The following is a 20,832-nucleotide window of genomic DNA, read 5'->3' on the forward strand; positions in this document are numbered from 1 at the left end:
GGAAAGCATCTTCTCTACCCAATATTTCAGTCATATACAAATGCTCGGAAGATTATGTAAAAGCAGACAAATTTCTCAAAAATCGTTTCGAAAAATGTAAAACTATTTCTGGAACACAATCATTTCACTATGAAAAATTGCAACTGTGCAAAAACTTTAAGTCACCATTATTTTATTACTGACGTAAATCCTTTGTCCCAATTTCACTCGCTTCCTGTCTGAAACGTTGCAAACAAAAAAATAACAAAGTTCGATTCGATCTGTGATGCGACATGTGTCGACAAGTTAAGCCCACTAATAGTACTGTTGTTGTACCGTTGAATTCCACTGTCACGTCTTTACACTCTCAAAAAGTCACTATTTTCACAGTCACTATTTTTCCCGAAAGTGTATCAAACGTTATAATACAGATACGTATTTCGGAATGTTATTTACATCCTTCTTCAGTGTATCGGTTTTATAAGTTGAACGATGAAACAACAGTACTGTTAGTGAGAATATTCTACTAACAGCTCAAACACAAATTTAGTGAAGTTAATCCTGCATTCGAGCGAATTGCGCTGCGGCACACTCTGCGCGTGCTTGTCGTAATTGAAAAATTCACTGCTCCGAAAATATTAATCTTTCCACTCTGAAACATTGCCAAGATTGAATTAAACCCCTAAGGCTTCTTTTTTCAACCAATAATAAGAAAAAAAACGTGCTTAATCCACCTAGCAGTGAGATGATACCTTTTTTTATCAATCCGCATGTGTTTCATGCATTTCATGAATATTCTTCGGTTTTCATGACATTATTTTAATGACCGTCGTTTTAAGCTGCAATTTGACATTTTAATGACTCATTACTCTATCTAAAAAGGTTACAATCGATTAAACCTTTCATGATATGTCGAAGTGAGTTCCACTTTAGAATTTACGGTAATTTAAGGTACTTCCAGAGCCGGTATTCAGGAACCAGCATAAAAAAAAACCGATTCGTATGGCCATATGACGAATAAATTGCAATAGTTTTGAGTCCAACTTTCAAGCTTTTCGGGATTATCATCTTCTATATCAGTTTTTTTTTTTTGTTTCAATTATAGAGGCTTTAACATTAATGCCATTCACCTCTTCGGGCCAGAAAAACTTTCTGACCCTATGTGCGGGGTTGGGAATCGAACCCAGGCGGGCTGCGTGAAAGGCATCGACTTACCCATCACGCTATACCCGTCCCCCGCTATATCAGTTTGAATTTTTAAAAATTCATCCTCCTGTAATTCCAGAATTGAAAGTCAGCATTGAATAAAATTAATTAATTTTGTGTGGGACTATAAGTTTATTTTAATTTGAATTTTTTTCTGAAATTCGATTTGGCTTTATTTGAGAAAACGATTGAGCTTTGAGAAACGATTCGATGCTGGAGCCGAAATTTGAAAATCGGTGTAGCCGAAGTCAGACAAATTCACCTGATTAGTTTACATTTGTTTCAATATGTTTAAAAATCAGTATAGACATCTTTGAGAAATCGTAGTACGAGTTAAATTGTTGGGTGCCTTCCTTCGGAAACTGAATACCACTAAAACTGAAATAAGTTTATTTGGTTGTCGACTATTCAAATCAGCAAATCTTAGATGATTCTTAGATATCATTTGAATCTTAGATCGGTTCAGCCATCTACGAGGAAAATAAGTTACACAATTTTAATTTCGTTTCACATATCATCCTGTAGTTCCGGAACCAGAAGTCGGATCCAAACATAATTCAGGAACCTTGTTTAGGAGCTTACGAATTTTCATATGAATCTGAGTTTGTAGAAAACGGTTGAGTCATCTTCGAAAATAAGGTAAAAAATTGAGTGAAATTATTTGTCACATACGCATTTGCTGATCTCGACGAACTGATTCAAATGGTATATGGGTGTTTTGTTCTTCCAGCATTTATTGCTGTAAGCAGTTTAAATCAATATAATTATGAAATTGTTCAGAATTCGGAAGTACTGCCATCTTTCCAATATGTCATATTCGAACGATTATGTTGCCAAAAACGAACCGTGCTAAAATTGGTCCGAGGCAAAATGTCATGAAAAATAATGCTGTTCACAGTCTTTTTGGTACTTAGAAACTATTGTATGTAACAGTATAAAAAATCGTGTTTTACGTTGCTCCCAAGCCTTTCTTTGCCATACAGCGCTCAGAACTTCTACTGCTGGAATATGGGGGAAAAGTCGCTTACACAAAAAATTCGAAATCTCCGTTAAAAATGGACGGATTTTATCAATCTATGGCTTGTTGGATAGCTATTACCGTGCGGAATCTAAGTCTGAAAACATATTCTGTTTTCAAGGTCAATTGTGACAGATACTGTCAAAAAACTGAAAATTTTGACATAAAACTTCGTATAACTCAAAAAGTAAACATCCGATCTCAAAACCATTCAATAGCGTTCTGGGTGACGGGGAGACCTTTCATTTGCGACTAGTTTGATCAAAATCGGTTCAGCCATCTCTGAGATCTCGACCTCTTAGTTGACAACACACATACAGACACACACACATACACACACACACACAGACATTTGCTCAGTTCGTCGAGCTGAATCGATTGGTATATGACATTCGGCCCTCCGGGCCTCGGAAAATTTTTCGAAAGTTTGAGCGAATTCTATACCTATTTTTTATATATATAAAAAAGGTAAAAATGGTCCAAGTTTGAAATCTTTATATTTGTTTATAATTTTTAACTTTTTTCATTATATTAACTTTAAAGGTTGTTTCATGGAATCGCTTATTTGGAAACTAAGGAAAAGACGCACATTTCATGTGTTGGACGAATTTATGTATCTCCATTAGATTTTACAGTATAGGCTGTTGAAAAAAGGCTCTTTTGTTGAAAACGCGAATTTTCAAAAAATCATATCTCGAAAATTCCACGTACCATATTGAAATAATAAAATACGTGTCGAATATTTTCCAGTTCTTTTCCGAAAAAAATAGTTAGATGATAAAAAAAATTAGGTTACATGTTTTTGAATATAAATATGTGTTAAATACGACGCCCCATCTATGAGCATCATATAAGCTGTTAAATCATAAGATATTTTTTTCGAAAAAATTTTACTTCAAGCAACGGCGAACTTTTTTCGACCAACTTTACATGCTTTTGAATAAAAATATGTGTTAAATACGACGCTGCATTTATGAGCATCATATAAGCTGTTAAATCACAAGATTTTTTTGAGCTGTGTACCTTTCAAAAAATTTTACTTCAAGCAACGGCGAACTTTTCTCGACCAATGTGACCAAAGTTCAAATTAATTTCGATTCCCTGGCACGATGCGTCTTTGAATTTCTCTGTTGGTATGCATTACCGACTGGCAAATAGTATCTTATGTACTTCACACGACCGATCGTTCCCATGAGCAACCGTATCAGCTTGCCGAAAATCTGCAGTCGTGCATAATTTTTAAAACTGTGCCGTAGGCTGCTTTGAAATCGACTGTCTGGACAATTTTTTTTTATTTCAGCTCCACCAAACTTTTTGTGTTCCTTCAGGGTCTCATAAGAGCTACGCAAAATTTTATCTCGAACATTGAAACTATATTTTTTTTTTCAATGATATATTTAATAAGGCACACTGCCTTAGCTCTGAGATGCCGAGGACATTTCTTAACAGTACTTAAGACTAGGATAATTTTTCGAATTTTAACAATGTTGTGTTTGGTTCACGTTTGCGTGTGCTGATCACTGCAACTCTCGGAGACCCAGTTTCCAGTCGCCAATAGTTGATGGGATGGAATTGCATGGTGATTGTCTAGATGACGTGGGTACTTATCGATGAAGGCTGTATTCGTTTGTTCCTGTGGGTCCGTGGGAAACACCCCCAGGCTACGAAAAACCGGCGGGTGGCCCGCATGTTGGTCATCGACTGGAGTGCGCGTCATGGGCGATGATGGTGATAATATGATCATTATCTAACGGGGAAAACAGATAGGAAAATTGACATGTAATGTAATGAAAACCGCGAAAACGTTAATGCAAAGACGGGACTCGAACCCGTAGCTAACTCCTAACGACTCTAGCAGCAGTAGTGCTCGATATATTAAGGAATGAGCCGTTATTCGGACTTTGAGTCGTGTTCCTTCAATAACTTTTTCCACAAATGTCAGATTGTAATTAGATCTTCGAAAGTTATCTTCCTCGTTGAATTTACTACGAAAATAACATATGCACTGATTTATAGAGTCTATAAGGTGATCTCTAGCCGTTTTGCCTTTCTCATATAGAAAGGTTATGCAACCACTTGAAAAACCGACTAGTGAAAATTGGCCCGGAGGGCCAAGTGTCATATACCATTCGACTCAGTTCATCGAGCTGAGCAATGTCTGTGTGTGTGTATGTGTGTGTGTATGTGTCAAATAATCTCACTAGGTTTTCTCGGAGATGGCTGAACCGATTTTGACAAACTTGAATTCAAATGAAAGGTCTCGTGGTCCCATACGGAATTCCTGAATTTCATCCGGATCCGACTTTCGGTTCCGGAGTTATATGGTAAAATGTGTTCAATATTGAACACCGTCACTTAAACCGGCGAAACAAAAAACGTAAAAAATTTTCTAAACTGGTCTCAAAACCACACAAATCGAAAGTCATTATCAGTAGGCTACTAAACAAACCGATTCCGGCTATCCTGGTTCCCGGTATCCGGTTCCGGAAGTACCGGAAATAGTAGTCATATATACCAAAATAGATCTCTCTCACTTTTCTCAGCTTTGGTTTGACCGATTTCCACAAACTTAGATTCAAATGAAAGGTCTCGTGGTCCCATATGGAATTCCTGAATTTCATCCGGATCCGACTTCCGGTTCCGGAATGATAGGGTAAAGTGTGTTCAATATTGTACACCGTCACTTAAACCGGCGAAACAAAATACGTAAAAAATTTTCTAAACTGGTCTCAAAACCACACAAATCGAAATTCATCATCAGTTGGCAACTAAACACACCGATTCCGGCTATCCTGGTTCCCGGTATCCGGTTCCGGAAGTACCGGAAATAGTGGTCATATATAACAAAATAGATCTCACTCACTTTTCTCAGCGATGGTTTGACCGATTTCCACAAACTTAGATTCAAATGAAAGGTCTTTTGGTCCCATACGGAATTCCTGAATTTCATCCGGATCCGACTTCCGGTTCCGGAATTATAGGGTAAAGTGTGTTCAATATCTTAAAATATTTTCGGATGCAACAAACATTTAAATCGTAATTTAGAGTGCGTACTAGAAAAGTTTGTGTGTGATGTTAGTTAGTGGTCGGTTCTTTGGTTTGTGGAAATGTGGATGACTCACGCAATCAATAGTTTCACCGATCGAGATAAAGTTTTGCATAATTATTATGGGATTCAAAAGGAACACGAAAAGTTCAGTGGAACGAGAAAATAAACCTTTTCATTTTTTCCCATACAACCTTGTCCCACCACACTAAGTCTAACCACAATTTGAAAATAACAATACGATCATAGTTTTTAGGTAAATCAAACTTGTATTTCTTTGTTCTATTCTCTATTATACTCCACTTCGGTACGACTTGACATTTCCGAGATCCATTAATCTGTGCGCCAAGGTGTGGGCTTTTGTTCTTACGCTACTCACAAGCTTCAGCACAGCTGGTTTGCTGACGATTTCGAATACTTTTTTCCTGTCTTTTCAAAAGTTGTGATGGAATCCGCTGCCATGGCATGAGTCCGAAAATATGTCTTTGTCAGGGCCCAACAAGTTTCATTTGGTCTGGTCTGGGTACGAATTCGACTCTGTTGGCCGTTAAAATCTCTTATTTTGACTCTAATCCGGAGCCGTTCCCGAACAAGGTTTTCATAGGATGGGAATATTTCTTCAGCCAATTGAACAACATCTCACTCGAAACGTACAACCTTTGGAAAGAGAAAAACAGTTCCACAATAAAAGCTGCGAAAATGAGCAGATGAAAGTCGTGCAATGAGTTTCACCGAGAAAAAACCAACAAGCTTTTGATTGTCTAAATGATGGCAACGATGGTTCCAGGCTCTGAGATGACAAAGATGCTGACTGGAACGTAAAACTGTTATATCACGCCAAAGACATTTGCTGTTATTTTCCCATGACATCGAGGGTTACGATGATAGATTCAAATGTGTGGTATGAGGGCGGCCATGAACTACTCGGTTGTATGTCCTCCGCAGCTAGCCACAAGCTTCGCCTTGTTGATGGAGGCGATTTGTTTGATTTTTTATCATTGCCGAGCCATCCATAAGGCCTTATGAAAGGAAGTTATCACAAGGAAAATTGAAAAAGTTTGTTTTTCGATTCCATCGCCAGGGGCATATTGTACAAATATTGTGAATAAAAAGAGAATGGAGATTCGGAATTTGGGCGAACAGAGTGATGTACCAATAAAATGATTGCGCAAAGCAACAGCAGCATTAGTATAATCTTCCAGCATGATTTGGTAAGTTTTATTTCGTTTGCTACCAAGACTAGTGAGACAAGAAAATAGACTCATCTGTCTCCGTGATGGCGCTAGTCATTGGGATTATCAGTGAGTATCATTATTCTTCTGTCACTTCAGTCTGGTGTTTACGTTCAAAGAACCAACGCGCTGCGAGAGATGAATATCTTATACTTTGGTCTGAAGCTGGAGGAAATGATTTTTTATCCAGTCGGAATATGGACATGCCATCACAGAATCTCCTCTACTTCCAATACTTAAATCAGTGGTTCTGCAGATTTACTTTTCAATTGCTCGACTGAATAGCAATAGCATCGACCGTCTGTCAGTTCTGTTGACAAATGACAGCTAATTTGAATTGTCGAATGCGCTTGATTGATATTTATTGAGATTGTCATTTTTTTTCAATTGTAACTTTTGCTCTCGCTCTGCCCCACAGGGACTCAACAATGGAGGCGCTAAGTGACGGCCACACGGTGGCTCCTCTTATCAAAGTTGCCTATCTGCATGCCCGACGTGGTGCCAAAACGTACATGTTTCATTTCGGTTACCAGAGCAAGGAGAGCGAATATCCGCAGGTAAGGAACAGATTTTTTGATACATTCCAATAAATCCATCAACTGATAACATGATTTCATTTGTCACTCACTGATTCACAGCGCTTGGGTAGTGTCCGTGGTGAGGATCTGCCCTACATTCTGGGACTTCCTTTGGTGCAAGGGGTTCCCTCGTTTCCGCAGAACTACTCTCGCCAGGACATGGGAGTGAACGAAGCCGTGCTGAATTTTGTTAGCAATTTCTGTAAAACCGGTGACCCGAACGATGCGGGCCATCAGACACCGTTGCTGCATCCGGACTATGGGACTGCAAAAGAGCGCACTCGTTTCCGGGGCATCACCTGGGATACCTTCGAGACGGCCACGCAGCAGTATCTGAGCATATGTAAGTACTGAGCGGATTTTTTCTTTGATATTATGTTACACTGAATCGTTGCCACGATACACGGATCCTCCCAGCGGATGCATTGAAAAACGTGTTTATCGACACAAATGAGTTTTTTAGTGCAATCCTCAAAACCTGACCGTCATTATCATAAACTGATATACTAAACCTTACTTTATTGCATTTCAACCACCATATTAAACTCTCATCAGTGAACTAAAACAAGATTACTCCCAGTTCATACTCTTTTCCTACAATCTGGCTCACATTAATCGGAAGAGTTACCACAATTACGAAGCCATCACGGGCTCGCGTTAGATGCGCATCCCGTCACTGATAAATGAACGCATAACTTTCTACTTACAGTCGGCAGAGACTGACTAGAATGAACAATAATTAAATCTCACTTTCTCCGGCAGTTTCTTGATAAAACATGAGATCACAACTAGTGAATGGTGCCCAAATTGTGTAGTCGAGTATATTTGCTCAAAATATGATGTTATGAGAGGAAAAAAACATCATATAACTCGCACAACATGGAAACGATATAATTTAGAAATGAGATTACAATCATAAGACTATATCGAGGAGTGTAAAAAGGCTGTCTTTAAGAATGAGCTTTTTATGTTTGTAAGATACAGAACGTTTGCTGCGAAAAAATTTTGTTGACAGATCCCAAGTCTATAAAATAAGTCTCCGCATTCACTGAACGTTTACTGTTATCAGCTTGAATGACTACTACTACACACTCATTCGTGCAAAGCGCTGTACAATTTCGCAAATTCATATCTTTTCCTTTCTTCTATTTTCCATGTGCACTTCCTGTTCGCATGCGGAATCGCTCGGATTCTTTGTTGAGACAAGAATAAAAAGTGGGGAACCTTGTGCACATGGTTCGTTTCATTCCCAGCAGCTGTTGTCGTCCTACTTGACTTTCATTCTATCGTAAGTAGCAAACACCGAATACACCCTTCTCATTTGCCAGGATGCCCGGTTTCCTATCCTATCTGTCAAGCCATCATATTCTGCTTGTGCTGCTCAGTTTAATCATCATTTTGCCAAGCGCGAGACCGAACAAAATTACCATCTCTGTAAAGAAAAAAATTCTGAAAATGCGACACTCTGTTTCCGTACCACGAAACAAAAGGATTTGGCTTCTTGGCTGGCTTCCGACGTTGCACCATAGTTCGACAGAAAGATGGAAGAGTGGCAAATGAGTGGGATGGTGCACACTGATAAGTACCCACGGGTAGCGTAAGGATGATGTGGGGAGTGCGGCTGATTTTTCCTAGTTAATTAATATCTTGGGAACATGGATACGGAAAGTTATTGTGTGTTATGGTTGTCATTTTCTGGTAGGAATTGAAAGCTTCATCATTGGATCAATATGTGTGTGCTTTTCTAGCGGCTTCGAGTACGGGTGACGATTTATTCATTTTTAGTGGTTCAAAAAGTTGTTCGGGTTTTGGGTATTCAACCCGAATACCCGATTTTTTTCGGGTTCGGGTAAAGATGTTTGTTTTTTATCGGGTACGGGTCGTGTTCGGAAGAAAAATTATTCTCGGGTTCGGGCTTAAAAAATGCTTTCCCGATATATCTACTGTGTATGTGTATATGTATGTATGAAACATTGTATTGTATGTAAAATTGCACTCAATGTTCTCAGAAAGGGCTTAACCGATTTTCACAAACTTAGATTCAAATGAAAGGTCTCGTAGTACCATAGAATGCTCGGTTTCGAAAATCCGACATTAATGAGTTTTGATTTTTATCCACATAGTCTGATTTCAGTTGTAGTGTACAAATAGTCTGATTTCAGTTGTAGTGTGCCCAATAAATCAAAATGAAGCTCACTTCAATTTCTAAGATATGGTTAAGCTGATTTTCATAAACTTAAATTCTAATGGAAGGTATTATGGTCACTTACAAAACTCGTGAATTTTATTCGGATCTGACCTCCGGTTTCGGAATTACAAAATGACGAGGATTTGAGCTTCCAAACCGTCGTTTCAAAACGAAAAACGTGATTAATCCACCTAGCAGTGAGATGATACCTTTTTTTTATCAATTCGCATGTGTTTTTTGCATGAATATTCTTCGGTGTTTAAGTTTTCATTACATTATTTTAATGACCGTCGTTTTAAGCGACAATTTGAGATTGTAATCACTCATTACTCTGTAATGTCGAAACTGCAAATACAATCGAATTTAAATCTAGAAGTGTGATAATCGATTAAACATGCCATGATATGTAAGTTCCACTTTAGAGTTTACGGTAATTTAAGGTACTTCCAGAGCCGGTATTCAGGAACCAGCATAATCCAAACCGATTCGTATGGCCATATGACGAAAAAATTACAGTTTTGAGTACAACTTTGAAGATTAATTTGATAAAATTCATTAATTTTTGTATGTATGTATAAAACTAATTAATTTTGTACATAAGTTTAATTCAATTTAAATTTTTATTTCTGAAATTTGATTAGGCTTTTTTGAGAAAACGATTGAGCTTTGAGAAACGATTTTATACTGGAACCGGAATTCTAAAATCGGTATGGCCGAAGTCAGATAAATTCACCTGAATAGCTGTATAGTTTACATTTGTTTCAAAATATTTGAAAATCAGTGAAGACATCTTTGAGAAATCATAGCATGAATTAAATTTTTAGGTGCCTTCTGAATCGACAACTGAATACCACTAAAACTGAAAAAAGTTAATTTTTTTTATCGACTATCCAAATCTGCTAACCCGATAAACCTGATTAATTTATGTGGAATAGACATTTTTATACTAATCACTCTGTATCCCCGAAACCGGAAGTTGGATCTTGAAACTTTTCATTTGCATCTTAGACGATTCTTAGATTTCATTTGAATCTTAGATTTGTTCAGCCATCTACGAGAAGAATGAGTTACACAATTTTGACTTCGTTTCATATATCATCCTGTAGTTCCGGAACCAGAGGTCGGAACCAAACATAATTCAGGAACTTTGTTTGGGAGCATACGAGTTTTCGTATGAATCTGAATTTGTAGAAAAGAAATTTTCAGAGAAAATTGAGTGAAATTATTTGTCACACACGCATTTGCTGACCTCGACGAACTGATTCGAATGGTATATGGATGTTATGTTCTTCCAGCATTTATTGCTGTAAGTAGTTTAAAACAATATAATTAAAAAAAAATCTGCCATCATCTGGTTTATATATGTCATATTCGAACGATTATGTTGCCAAAAACGAGCCGTGCTAAAATCGGTCCGAGGCAAATTGTCATGAAACAGGATGCTGTACACAGTCTTTTTGGTACTTAGAAACAATTGTATGTAACAGAATAGAAAATCGTGTTTTCCGTTGCTCCCAAGCATTGCTTTGTCATACAGCGCTCAAAACTCCTACTGCTGGGATAGGGGGAAAAGTCGTTTACACAAAAATTTCGATATCTCCGTTAAAAATGGACGGATTTTAACAATCTATGGCTTGTTGAATAGGTATTATCGTGCGGAATCTAAGTCTGAAAACATATTCTGTTTTCAAGGTCAATTGTGACAGATACTGTCAAAAAACTGAAAATTTTGACATAAAACTTCGAATAACTCAAAAAGTAAACATCCGATCTCAAAACCATTCAATAGCGTTTTGGGTGACGGGGAGAACTTTCATTTGCGACTAGTTTGATCAAAATCGGTCCAGCCATCTCTGAGATCTCGACCCTTTAGTTGACAACACACATACAGACACACACACATACACACACACACACACAGACATTTGCTCAGTTCGTCGAGCTGAATCGATTGGTATATGTCATTCGGCCCTCCGGGCCTCGGAAAATTTTTCGAAAGTTTGAGCGAATTCTATACCTATTTTTTATATATATAAAAAAAGGTAAAACGGAAAAAAATCTTCTAAATTTGGCTTAACGTTGTTTAGCAATTGAAAAGATTCTGCTATTTTATGCCCAAATGAACTATTTTTCATGATGCAATGAAAAGTTTTTTGGAGAGTCCCGTTGTCATGTTTATGAAAATATAGGTGATCTGAGACAGTCATCATTACACCGCTAGGTGGGTTAAAACAGATTTTTCGATTGAAATCACGGTAAGTTTGAGTTGAATATTTAAGCGTCAAACGGCAAATACTACCAGGGCTTATATTTTGAATTCTCAAACGAACGAAGCAACACAAAAACATGAACACTTTGCTTGACATTGCGGAATGAGAGACTTATATTAGAGAGAAACTGGATGCGTGAGAGTATATGTTACTGAACAGACCAGCTCCCTTGCTTGGTAAATTGCCTGTGCTTACATTCTCAGTTAACACACGAACTAAGCAATCCATGACAATGCAATCAAATGAAGGGTTCGCTCTTGTTAGTACTGTACGAGAATGGAGAACTTTGCATCACGGCGTGCTACAACCAGTGCTGAACAATTCCAGAAATGAATAAACAAAAAAGTGACAAAATCAGAATCGTCTTCTCCGACTTTGCACATGGCTTCAGTATGGCAAGCCATAAATTTTGAACCGATGGAGAGGTCAATTCCACTCACGACTGATTTTTAAAAAGGGCGTATGTATTTTTGCATTTCACAAAAATTGCCTTTTTCAAATCGTAGTAACTCGGAAACCGTTAATTGTATAAAAATGGCGTTCAGGAAGCAGTTGTAGGGAATCAATAGGGCACTCTAAAAAAATTATACACTGAATAAAACTTGAAATTTCGAATACATCTGTAAATTGTTTTAGCTGCAACTTCTTCATTTTTCAAAAGGCACGAATGGGATAGCCATCAATCTGTAACACATGGATCAATAAGTCCCGAGACTAACAATGGAAACAACATTTTTTTTTGCAAAATTTTTTTTATTCATCAACATAATCACCTTTTTTGGGTGATACAATGGTTCCAACGTTTAAAAATTTGACCCGTTTCAAGCAAAGGTTAGTACTCTAGAAAGACGTAGTTACTGGTTTACTATGAGCGCCATCTCTGCTTTAGTCTCGGGACTTATTGATCCATGTGCACAGTGGTCCAAAACGGGAAATTAGCGTGACAAAAATATTTTCACTATTAAATATTAGTTTTTTGTTTTTGGTGTCTTCACAAAAGTTGTTTGTAATCAAATGGTACTCCTTTTGATAAAAAAATGTTGCTAGGGTGGTCCTCATTTAGATTGAAATCTGAAATCCAACTTTCTTAGTTGAACTCAAAAATGATTTTGTTGTACAATAAAGTTGTAGGAAATTTTATTTTGAGCAACTTTGCTGAAAATAGCACCTCTCTAGCTTTTCATTTGATCGAGTTACATCAATTTTCCCGAATAAAAGTAGGGTGGCTCCTGAAAATTTACTTTTTTTGTTCTAACTTTTTTGTGAAACGTTCTACAGAAAAGTTGTCCTCAGATGTGTTGTTGTACTAATCATTGCGCACAGTTTTGCTCAACCAAGCTTCTTCATATGAGCTACCAGTAAAAAGTTATGATTATTTTTTCATAAAAAACTAGTCAAGCTTCAAATATCAATATTCATTAGATGCCAGATCGATAAAAATGTATCCTATGCGGTTCCTGAAAGATCATAATATAAGTGAAAGTTTAAGAGAAAATTGGAAGGGTGTTATTTTTTTAACTTATTTAAATTAGTCTTAAAAATCCATTTAAATATCTCGAAAATATTACTTAACTCTTAAACGCCTTAATGTATCAACATACTTCCTTCAGCAAAATAATAGTATCAAATTAGTTCTACAAATGTTCCATACAATGTTTTTTTGAGAAATGAGACAAACAAAACCTACAGCCGAAAATAGATTGCAGAACAATTTTAATCAATTTGTTACCAAAATAACTATTTCAATTGAGTTTGAGCAACTGAGGATTAGAGATACTGTGTAATATGATTATTCCGAACTAGTTGGCCATGATAAATGTATGAACAAAAATTTTCATGATTTCGACAACCATTCCAACAAGTTGGTTCAAGTTAGTAAAATGCAAATATTTTTATCACATCGTGCCGAGACGCCTATGACACTGGCCCTTCTTTTTTAACCACTTGTGTACCTAATAGGCTGTAAAAACCGGAAAACGACGCACAATGAGTTTTGGTTCGAATAAATACATTCTACTCATTTTAACGAACTAATGATATTTTTGGATTTCAGGAAGTGCTTTGACTTACAACAAATCTATTTTCGGCTGTAGTTTTTGTGTGTCTCATTTCTCGAATAGACAATGTATGGAGCACTTGTAGAACTAGTTTGATACTATCATTTTGCCGAAGGAAGTATGTTGATACGTTAGGGCGTTTAAGAGTTATGCAATGTTTTTGAGTTTTTTGAAGGTATTTTAAAAAAATATTTTAAATAAGTGAAAAAAATAACACCCTTCCAATTTTCTCGTAAACTTTCACTTATATTATGATATTTCAGGAACCGCATAGGATATATTTTTATCGATCTGGCATCTAATGAATATTGATATTTGAAGCTTGACTAGTTTTTTATGAAAAAATATTCATAACTTTTTACTGGTAGCTCATATGAAAAAGCTTGGTTGGGCAAAACTGTGCGCAATGATTAGTACAACAACTCTTCTGAGGACAACTTTTCTGTAGAACGTTTCACAAAAAAGTTAGAACAAAAAAAGTGAATTTTCAGGAGCCACCCTACTTTTATTCGGGAAAATTGATGTAACTCGATCAAATGAAAAGCTAAAGAGGTGCTATTTTAAGCAAAGTTGCTCAAAATAAAATTTCTTATAATTTTATAGTACAACAAAATCATTTTTGAGTTCAATTAAGAAAGTTAGATTTCAGATTTCAATCTAAATGAGGACCACCCTAGTAACATTTTTCATCAAAAAGAGCGCCATTTGATTACAAACAACTTTTGTGAAGACACCAACTACAAAAAACTAATATTTAAGAGAGAAAATATTTTTGTCACGCTAATTTCCTGTTTCGGACCATAGTGATGTGTTAGGTTTTAATAACAGCTTTACAATAAAAATTATCAAAAAAAAATTCCGATTATTTTGTGATCATTGAGAAAAAAAATCACAAAAAATTTTCAGTGTATATTTTTCTTTAGAGTGCCCAATCGATTCCATACAACTTCTTCCTGAACGCCATTTTTGTACAATTAACGGTTTCCGAGTTACAAAGATTTGAAAAAGGCAGTTATTGTGAAATGAAAAAATACTTACACCCTTTTTAAAAATCAGTCGTGAGTCGGATTGACCTCTCCATCGGTTCAAAACTTATGGTTTGCCATACTGAAGCCATGTGCAAAGTTTCATCCAAATCGGAGAAGGTCGAGTCTGATGATCTGCTAAGTATTTCTGGAATTGCTCTGCTGGAAACGGTCCCTTCACGTGACAGTTTTAAGTGAAATTCCTAAGTTGGTACCTAAAACTGTAGATATTTGCTTTGAATGTCGTGTGCTGGAAACTTGCCTACTATCCGGGCGGTCACACATGAATGTCGCGCGAACCATACAGATGAAGGTCGCATGTGACAGTCATGAACGAGCGCTTCATGAATGTAGTGGCAACAGTCTTGGCGATCAATGTAACGAAAGAAAAAAAAATCATCAATAGAAACGGCTGCATTTTCTTTGCGGAGCAAATTTCATTTCTGGTAATTAACTTTCATGAAGAAAGTTAAAACGGAGTCATTAGTGGCTGTTTTCATCTCGACACTGTTCCATGAAATGGTCAAATTTCATACCATTATTGCAAAAGGAGAATGTCAATGTTAATAAAAAATCGCGGGTTAGGGTTGTCAATCAACGAAGATTAACAATTTAAAAAAAAATTCCAACATTTTTTGAATGGAAAAGGAAGTGAATAGTGATGGAAAGTCACAACATCTAAACATTTACTAGATGCATAGGGTTGCCAAACAGCGCATATTTTCAATTTTTGAAAAAAAAAATGTAAAACAGCAATTAATTGAAAAAGCAAGATCTCAGATTTTCAAAACAGAAATTTTTATTTTGTTTGTGAATTGTTCTATACAATATAATAAAATATAATATATGATAATATTTTTGGAACGATACTGACCAGTATATGTCATACAAGTATGTTCTAAGTAGTTTCAATATGCAAGATGGCGACTTCCTTTTCATCGATATTCGTTACAAACCAGCACAATTTGGGTATTTTTCGAACGGGTTCGAAGAGTAGATGTTGAAAAACGATGTATGAAAACTCTTCAATATCCAAGATGGCGACTTCCGGTTCATCGATATTCGTTACAAACCATTACAATATGGGTATTTTTCGAACGTTTTTGATGAGGAGATATCGAAAAACGATGTTTGAAGTCACTTCAATATCCAATATTATTCAAATTTCCGATATTTGAAGTCGCTTCAATATTCGATTCAAACCATCACAATTTGGGTATTTTACGAACGGGTTGATGAGTAGAAATCAAAAATAAATGTTTGAAGTCAGTCGGTGTGGAACAGTCGTTTGCACCGCACGCGTATAGCTCTTGGCTCCTGAAATTTTTTTGGCTGCCTGGAGTTTTATTGATTCAAGGCTTCAGTCTTTCTCAAGGCTACCTGAATCACTAACAGTCTTTTTAAAGACTAACAATTAGTCAGCCTTTCTCAAGGCTATACAAAGAGAGATATTCTAATATAATCAGTCTTTTTCAAGACTAAGAAATTAGTCAGCCTTTCTTAAGGCTAGCTATTCTAAGAACTATTCTTCGAACTAATTAGTTTTTCTTTAGACTATAACAAAATCAGTCTTTATCAAGACTTTTCCAAACTAGGAGTCTAATCGAAGACTAATTTAGCCTAGTTAATTTAATTTAAAATTTCATTCATTTCAAAAATGCCTGCGTCCAACCGGAAAGGCAACAAGCCTAAGGCTAAATATAAATCAATACGGAATAAATCACAATCCGTTATTCAACATTTTTTTAATAACATTCACGATCTTATAGAATCTGAACGTAAAAATAAAAGACAACGGACGGATTTCCCTTCCGTTGATCCTATGCCGTCTAACAATATTTACGAGATTTTTCCTGAATCCGATTGTAGCGCCTTAGAAGAAAATTCTTCAAAAATTCCCAAAATGGACGCTTGTTGTTCTGTCAATCTATGCCACCAGTGACGGTGATGAGTTCCGACTTCAAAGCATTCCGTACTGAGCTAAACTTTTCTCCCGGAAGTAAAAGTCTCATTTCAAATCGGTCGAAGAGGAGAATGTCGAGTCTTGGTTGATGGATTGGAAGATTATGAACGTCTTATCCGATGTTTGTCCGAGAAACTTCATAAATTTTATTCATATGATATAATATCAGACAGACCCTTCAAGGCTGCCTTGAAAGGCTTATCAAATGATCAAAGTACTGATGAAATTAAAAATGAACTAAAAGAATTGCTTGGTTTTGCCCCTTCCCAAGTAATACTCATGACTAAAAAGACACCACTTGTGGCTGAACACTTAATTTAAATCTAAATAATTCTATTTTAACTCATATTTCAATAAATATTACAACAAAAAACTATTCCGAATACGTATTTGTTAAATAGCGTCTGCTATATTTAGCTTGGTACGGTGTTTTACCTGGTTATATTCGTTGTTATATTCGTATGAAAAACAAAAATCAAACGATTACATTACTGCCTGAAAATTTCATTCGTACGATGATGTATAAAAATTAATGATTTGTTATAAATTGATTTGTATTTGTAAAGCTCCATAGTCCCTCATGGTTAAGCTTTCCCATTGATTCGTGAATGCAATTGATTTTAAACTAATGAATATATTTTTCGCGTTACACTAAAAAACGCCTCTTCAATGTTTCTTCGGATACTCCACTGTAACAAGAACCCAACCGTGTCATCGCTCTCAGTATGGGGCAAATGTACCTAAAAGAGTGTTGCGCAAATCTTATCCCAAAGTGATGAATCAAATCGCAAACAAATTTTATTGCTTCCGCCCCTGGTAGCAGATAATGGTGTACAAATATCATAAAGTATGAATATTTGACATTTTGCCGGTTCTGTACAAATTTAGGATTGTCGAATATCAATAAAAAAATATATTATCATGCTCGAAGAAAATAATTTGACACTGCGCACCAACCGATGCGAGTCTCGTTAGTACATACAGACACACAACGTATTACCATTACCGGTGTTGTTTGTATGCATTTTTCATTAGTTTGAAATGTAATGAAAAATAAACATTCAGCAGTATGAGCTCCTGGAAGCAAAAAGATACTTCTGCTAGCAGCATCCAGCGTCTCACCTACACAGTGATGGAGGGCGTTCGTTCGCAACGTAACGATGAGAACAATCTACACGGCAAATGCTTATTTTCGCTTGAACATTTCGTTTGATGCTACACTTTAAGATTACGTAAACCCGTCTAGTCACCTCTCACGGAGGAAACAGGAGTCGGGGAATGAAAATAACGAGATTTGTCTTCTTTTGTAGAATTTCAAAGGCGGTGCGTAGAAAGAAACATCCAGTAATCAGCCGTCTCAGCCGCATCGGGTCGTACGATTTAATCCTTGCAGAACAACAGATATGTCTGCTCTAGGCAATCTAGTTCCTGCAGCAGCAGGGTTTTGCTCCGATCGTTTTTCAGTACAGCCCATCTCTCGTAACCTGTATTAGAGCGATAATGTGCGTTTCGATGAAACGATACGGAACAGGACGCGGGCGGATCAAGGGTTGCCCGGAATCCATTGTATCGTTAGGTTGAACCGTACTGTGTTGTTAGCAGTAATAAGAATTTGTTCAATGGCTTGCTGTTTTGCTTTCTATATGGATACCAACCATTTCCGCGTTCTGATGCTAAAGCTGCAAGTTGTACAAGATGAGTTGATACAAAGTTTTGTATTACGTTTCAATTCCTAGGATCTCGCAACAATGTCGAGCTATTATCGACTTTAATGAAGTATTAAGGCTTAAGGATGATAAGATTTGTATTTGGTGTATAATCAAAAAAATATTCTTTTAATTTAAATATGATTTTGGGCATATGCCGCCTTGAACGCGAAGGCCAATTCACCGGTCCATTTCTCGAAATAATTTTGTCGTTGAATTGTTCTTTTAATAGCCGATTGTTTTGGTCGCTGTATGACAAGTGGCACAATCCTGGTGAAAGCATATTTCGTCAATTTTCAAGCATATATCTTGAAAATTTGGCTACAAAAATTAATTGATCATGGTTCTGTATCGATTTCCATTCACGGTAAAGTTTTTCCTCATTTTTAAATGAATTACGACCACCAGTTCATACACCGCACCAAACAATAAATTTATCTAGATGTATCGGTAGTTCTTAAACGGCGTGTGGATTGTCTGTGCTCCAAATACGGTAATTTTGCTTGTTAACCAAAAATGCGCCTCATCATTGAAGAGAATTTTATGCTATAAACAGTAATTGAACTCTGATTTTGAAAATAAATTTCCACGATTTGGAAGCAATATTCTGGAGCTAACCTATTGATGAAGATTTGCTCAACAATACTTAGTAGAGGTGTCACTTTACACTGTCAAAACAATTTTCAGACAATAGAGTGAACCATATTAAAAAAAACAACCTCCTAAAAAAATTCCCGTTATATGTGCAGACATTTTGGTCACGAAATTTGAGCAATCATTTTATTTATCCTAGTCCTAGTTCCAATCTATATCAATTTCATGGTACATGAACATGAGAAATGGATAAAGCACAATAACATCCAAAAAGGCTCAACAAAATTGATTAGTTCAAACTGGAAATCGCTCATAGAAATTGTAGCGTTTCTTTAGCAAATATAATTTGGCATCATCGAAAGTTACCATTTTATTTGTAATTCGCTAATGCAATGAGAAAAGATTGGGTCTTTCGCAAATCCGATAAAACAAAGCATCCTTCCGGTGTGCCTAATTCGCTGTCGTTCATCTGTCATATCTAGGGATGTCGGATTTTTCGAAATTTTCAAACCTTTCTATCGAATTCAATCAATTACCTGTGTTAATAATCGATTATTCGATTGCTTATTCGATTATTGTTATAGAATTTTTCGAAATATTCGATTAGCTTGATAATCGAATATTAGATTCAAAATAATCGATTAAATATTACTCGATTTTTTGGGGTAATATTCGATTACTCGAATAATCGATCGATATTACGACATCCCTTGTCATACCATCACGTTTGGTAAAACACTGACTAACGTCCTACGTAGGTTGTTTATAACGAGCGATAAAAGTTCTAGGCATTACGTCGTATAGGTAAAAGTATATGTTTGAGTATAAATAAAGTTTCTAAACGTTTTATTCGTTTTGATTTTGCATATACAATAGTTCAAAATTTGACATGTGCAAATTGTCCCAACGGATGTAGTGTCGACTTAGTTTGTCACGTTGATTATCGTTATTTTTCTCAGACCAGACCAAAAAAAGTAGATGGAAGAAGATGCGAAAACTGGAAAATATTTCTAGTAACTGAACCACTGTCGTATTTTTATGCACACACAGATAAAAATATTTTGTGATTTTACATTTATTTTCATGCACATATTTGGAGCAGGCAATTGAATGGAAATTCACATTACAAAACGAAGCGGTTTGTAAATATACAGGCTTGTTCAATGAAAAACTAAATGAATTTAAATGTAATTTTACATTAATCATGGTTTTAAATTAGATTTTCGTTTCAACTGATGTCTATTTCATAGTACTATCGGTTTACATGTCGTGTAAGTTTCATATTTTCTTTCTGTGCACATCCCAGGAAGCAACCAGATTAAATAATGCATGGCACGTACATGATACTTTGTGCGACCGCCTGAAGTATACCTTTTATCACTGCCTGCTGTTTGGCCTTCGACTTATATTTTATGCCCTCGGCATTTTAGAGCCATAGCAATGTGCCTTTAACCGTATATTTTTCAGTTGAAAAAACAAATACTTTAACTTATACGTGTCTGCCAATTTCTTGACAAACAATTTCATAGTCAATTTTACTAGCAAAATCAGTTCAAAATACTTTAGATACTTTAAAAAATAAAAAATAAAATAAAATAAAAAAATTTTAGTGCATTGAATTTATAACATTGGCAAATGGAATAAATGATGAGATATAAACCAACAAATTCTACCTAAATTTTTGGTAATTCTTATATTCCAACATTTCTTTTAGTAATTACTTACATTCAAAAAATTTCAAATATTTGCATACCACAATCATGTAGTGATATTTTACTTTTTGCCTTTTCATACAGGAAAGTTATGCAATAACTGTGAAAACCGACTATTGAATCGAGGCTCGGAAACGTTTTATGTAATGTTATGCAGTTTCTAATATTATTAATTATCAATACTTACGCTTCGATTGTTAATAAGTCCCAGACAAAGAAATAATCAGATGAAATTTCAATTATTGAAGCGCGTGCAAG

At 36.0% G+C, this 20,832-nt stretch overlaps 1 protein-coding gene across 1 annotated transcript in view; it reads left to right on the forward strand.

The window, feature by feature from the left end:
• The window catches only part of LOC131435358 (neuroligin-4, X-linked-like), a 413,817-nt gene that overhangs the window by 337,432 nt on the left and 55,553 nt on the right, over window positions 1-20,832 (forward strand). The window contains exons 12-13 of the mRNA XM_058603165.1: window positions 6,900-7,038; window positions 7,120-7,402. Of these exons, the coding sequence (XP_058459148.1) occupies window positions 6,900-7,038; window positions 7,120-7,402 (422 nt within the window). The remainder of the gene's footprint in view (window positions 1-6,899; window positions 7,039-7,119; window positions 7,403-20,832) is intronic.

Source organism: Malaya genurostris, chromosome 3 (assembly GCF_030247185.1).
Source record: "Malaya genurostris strain Urasoe2022 chromosome 3, Malgen_1.1, whole genome shotgun sequence".
NCBI lineage: Eukaryota > Metazoa > Arthropoda > Insecta > Diptera > Culicidae > Malaya > Malaya genurostris.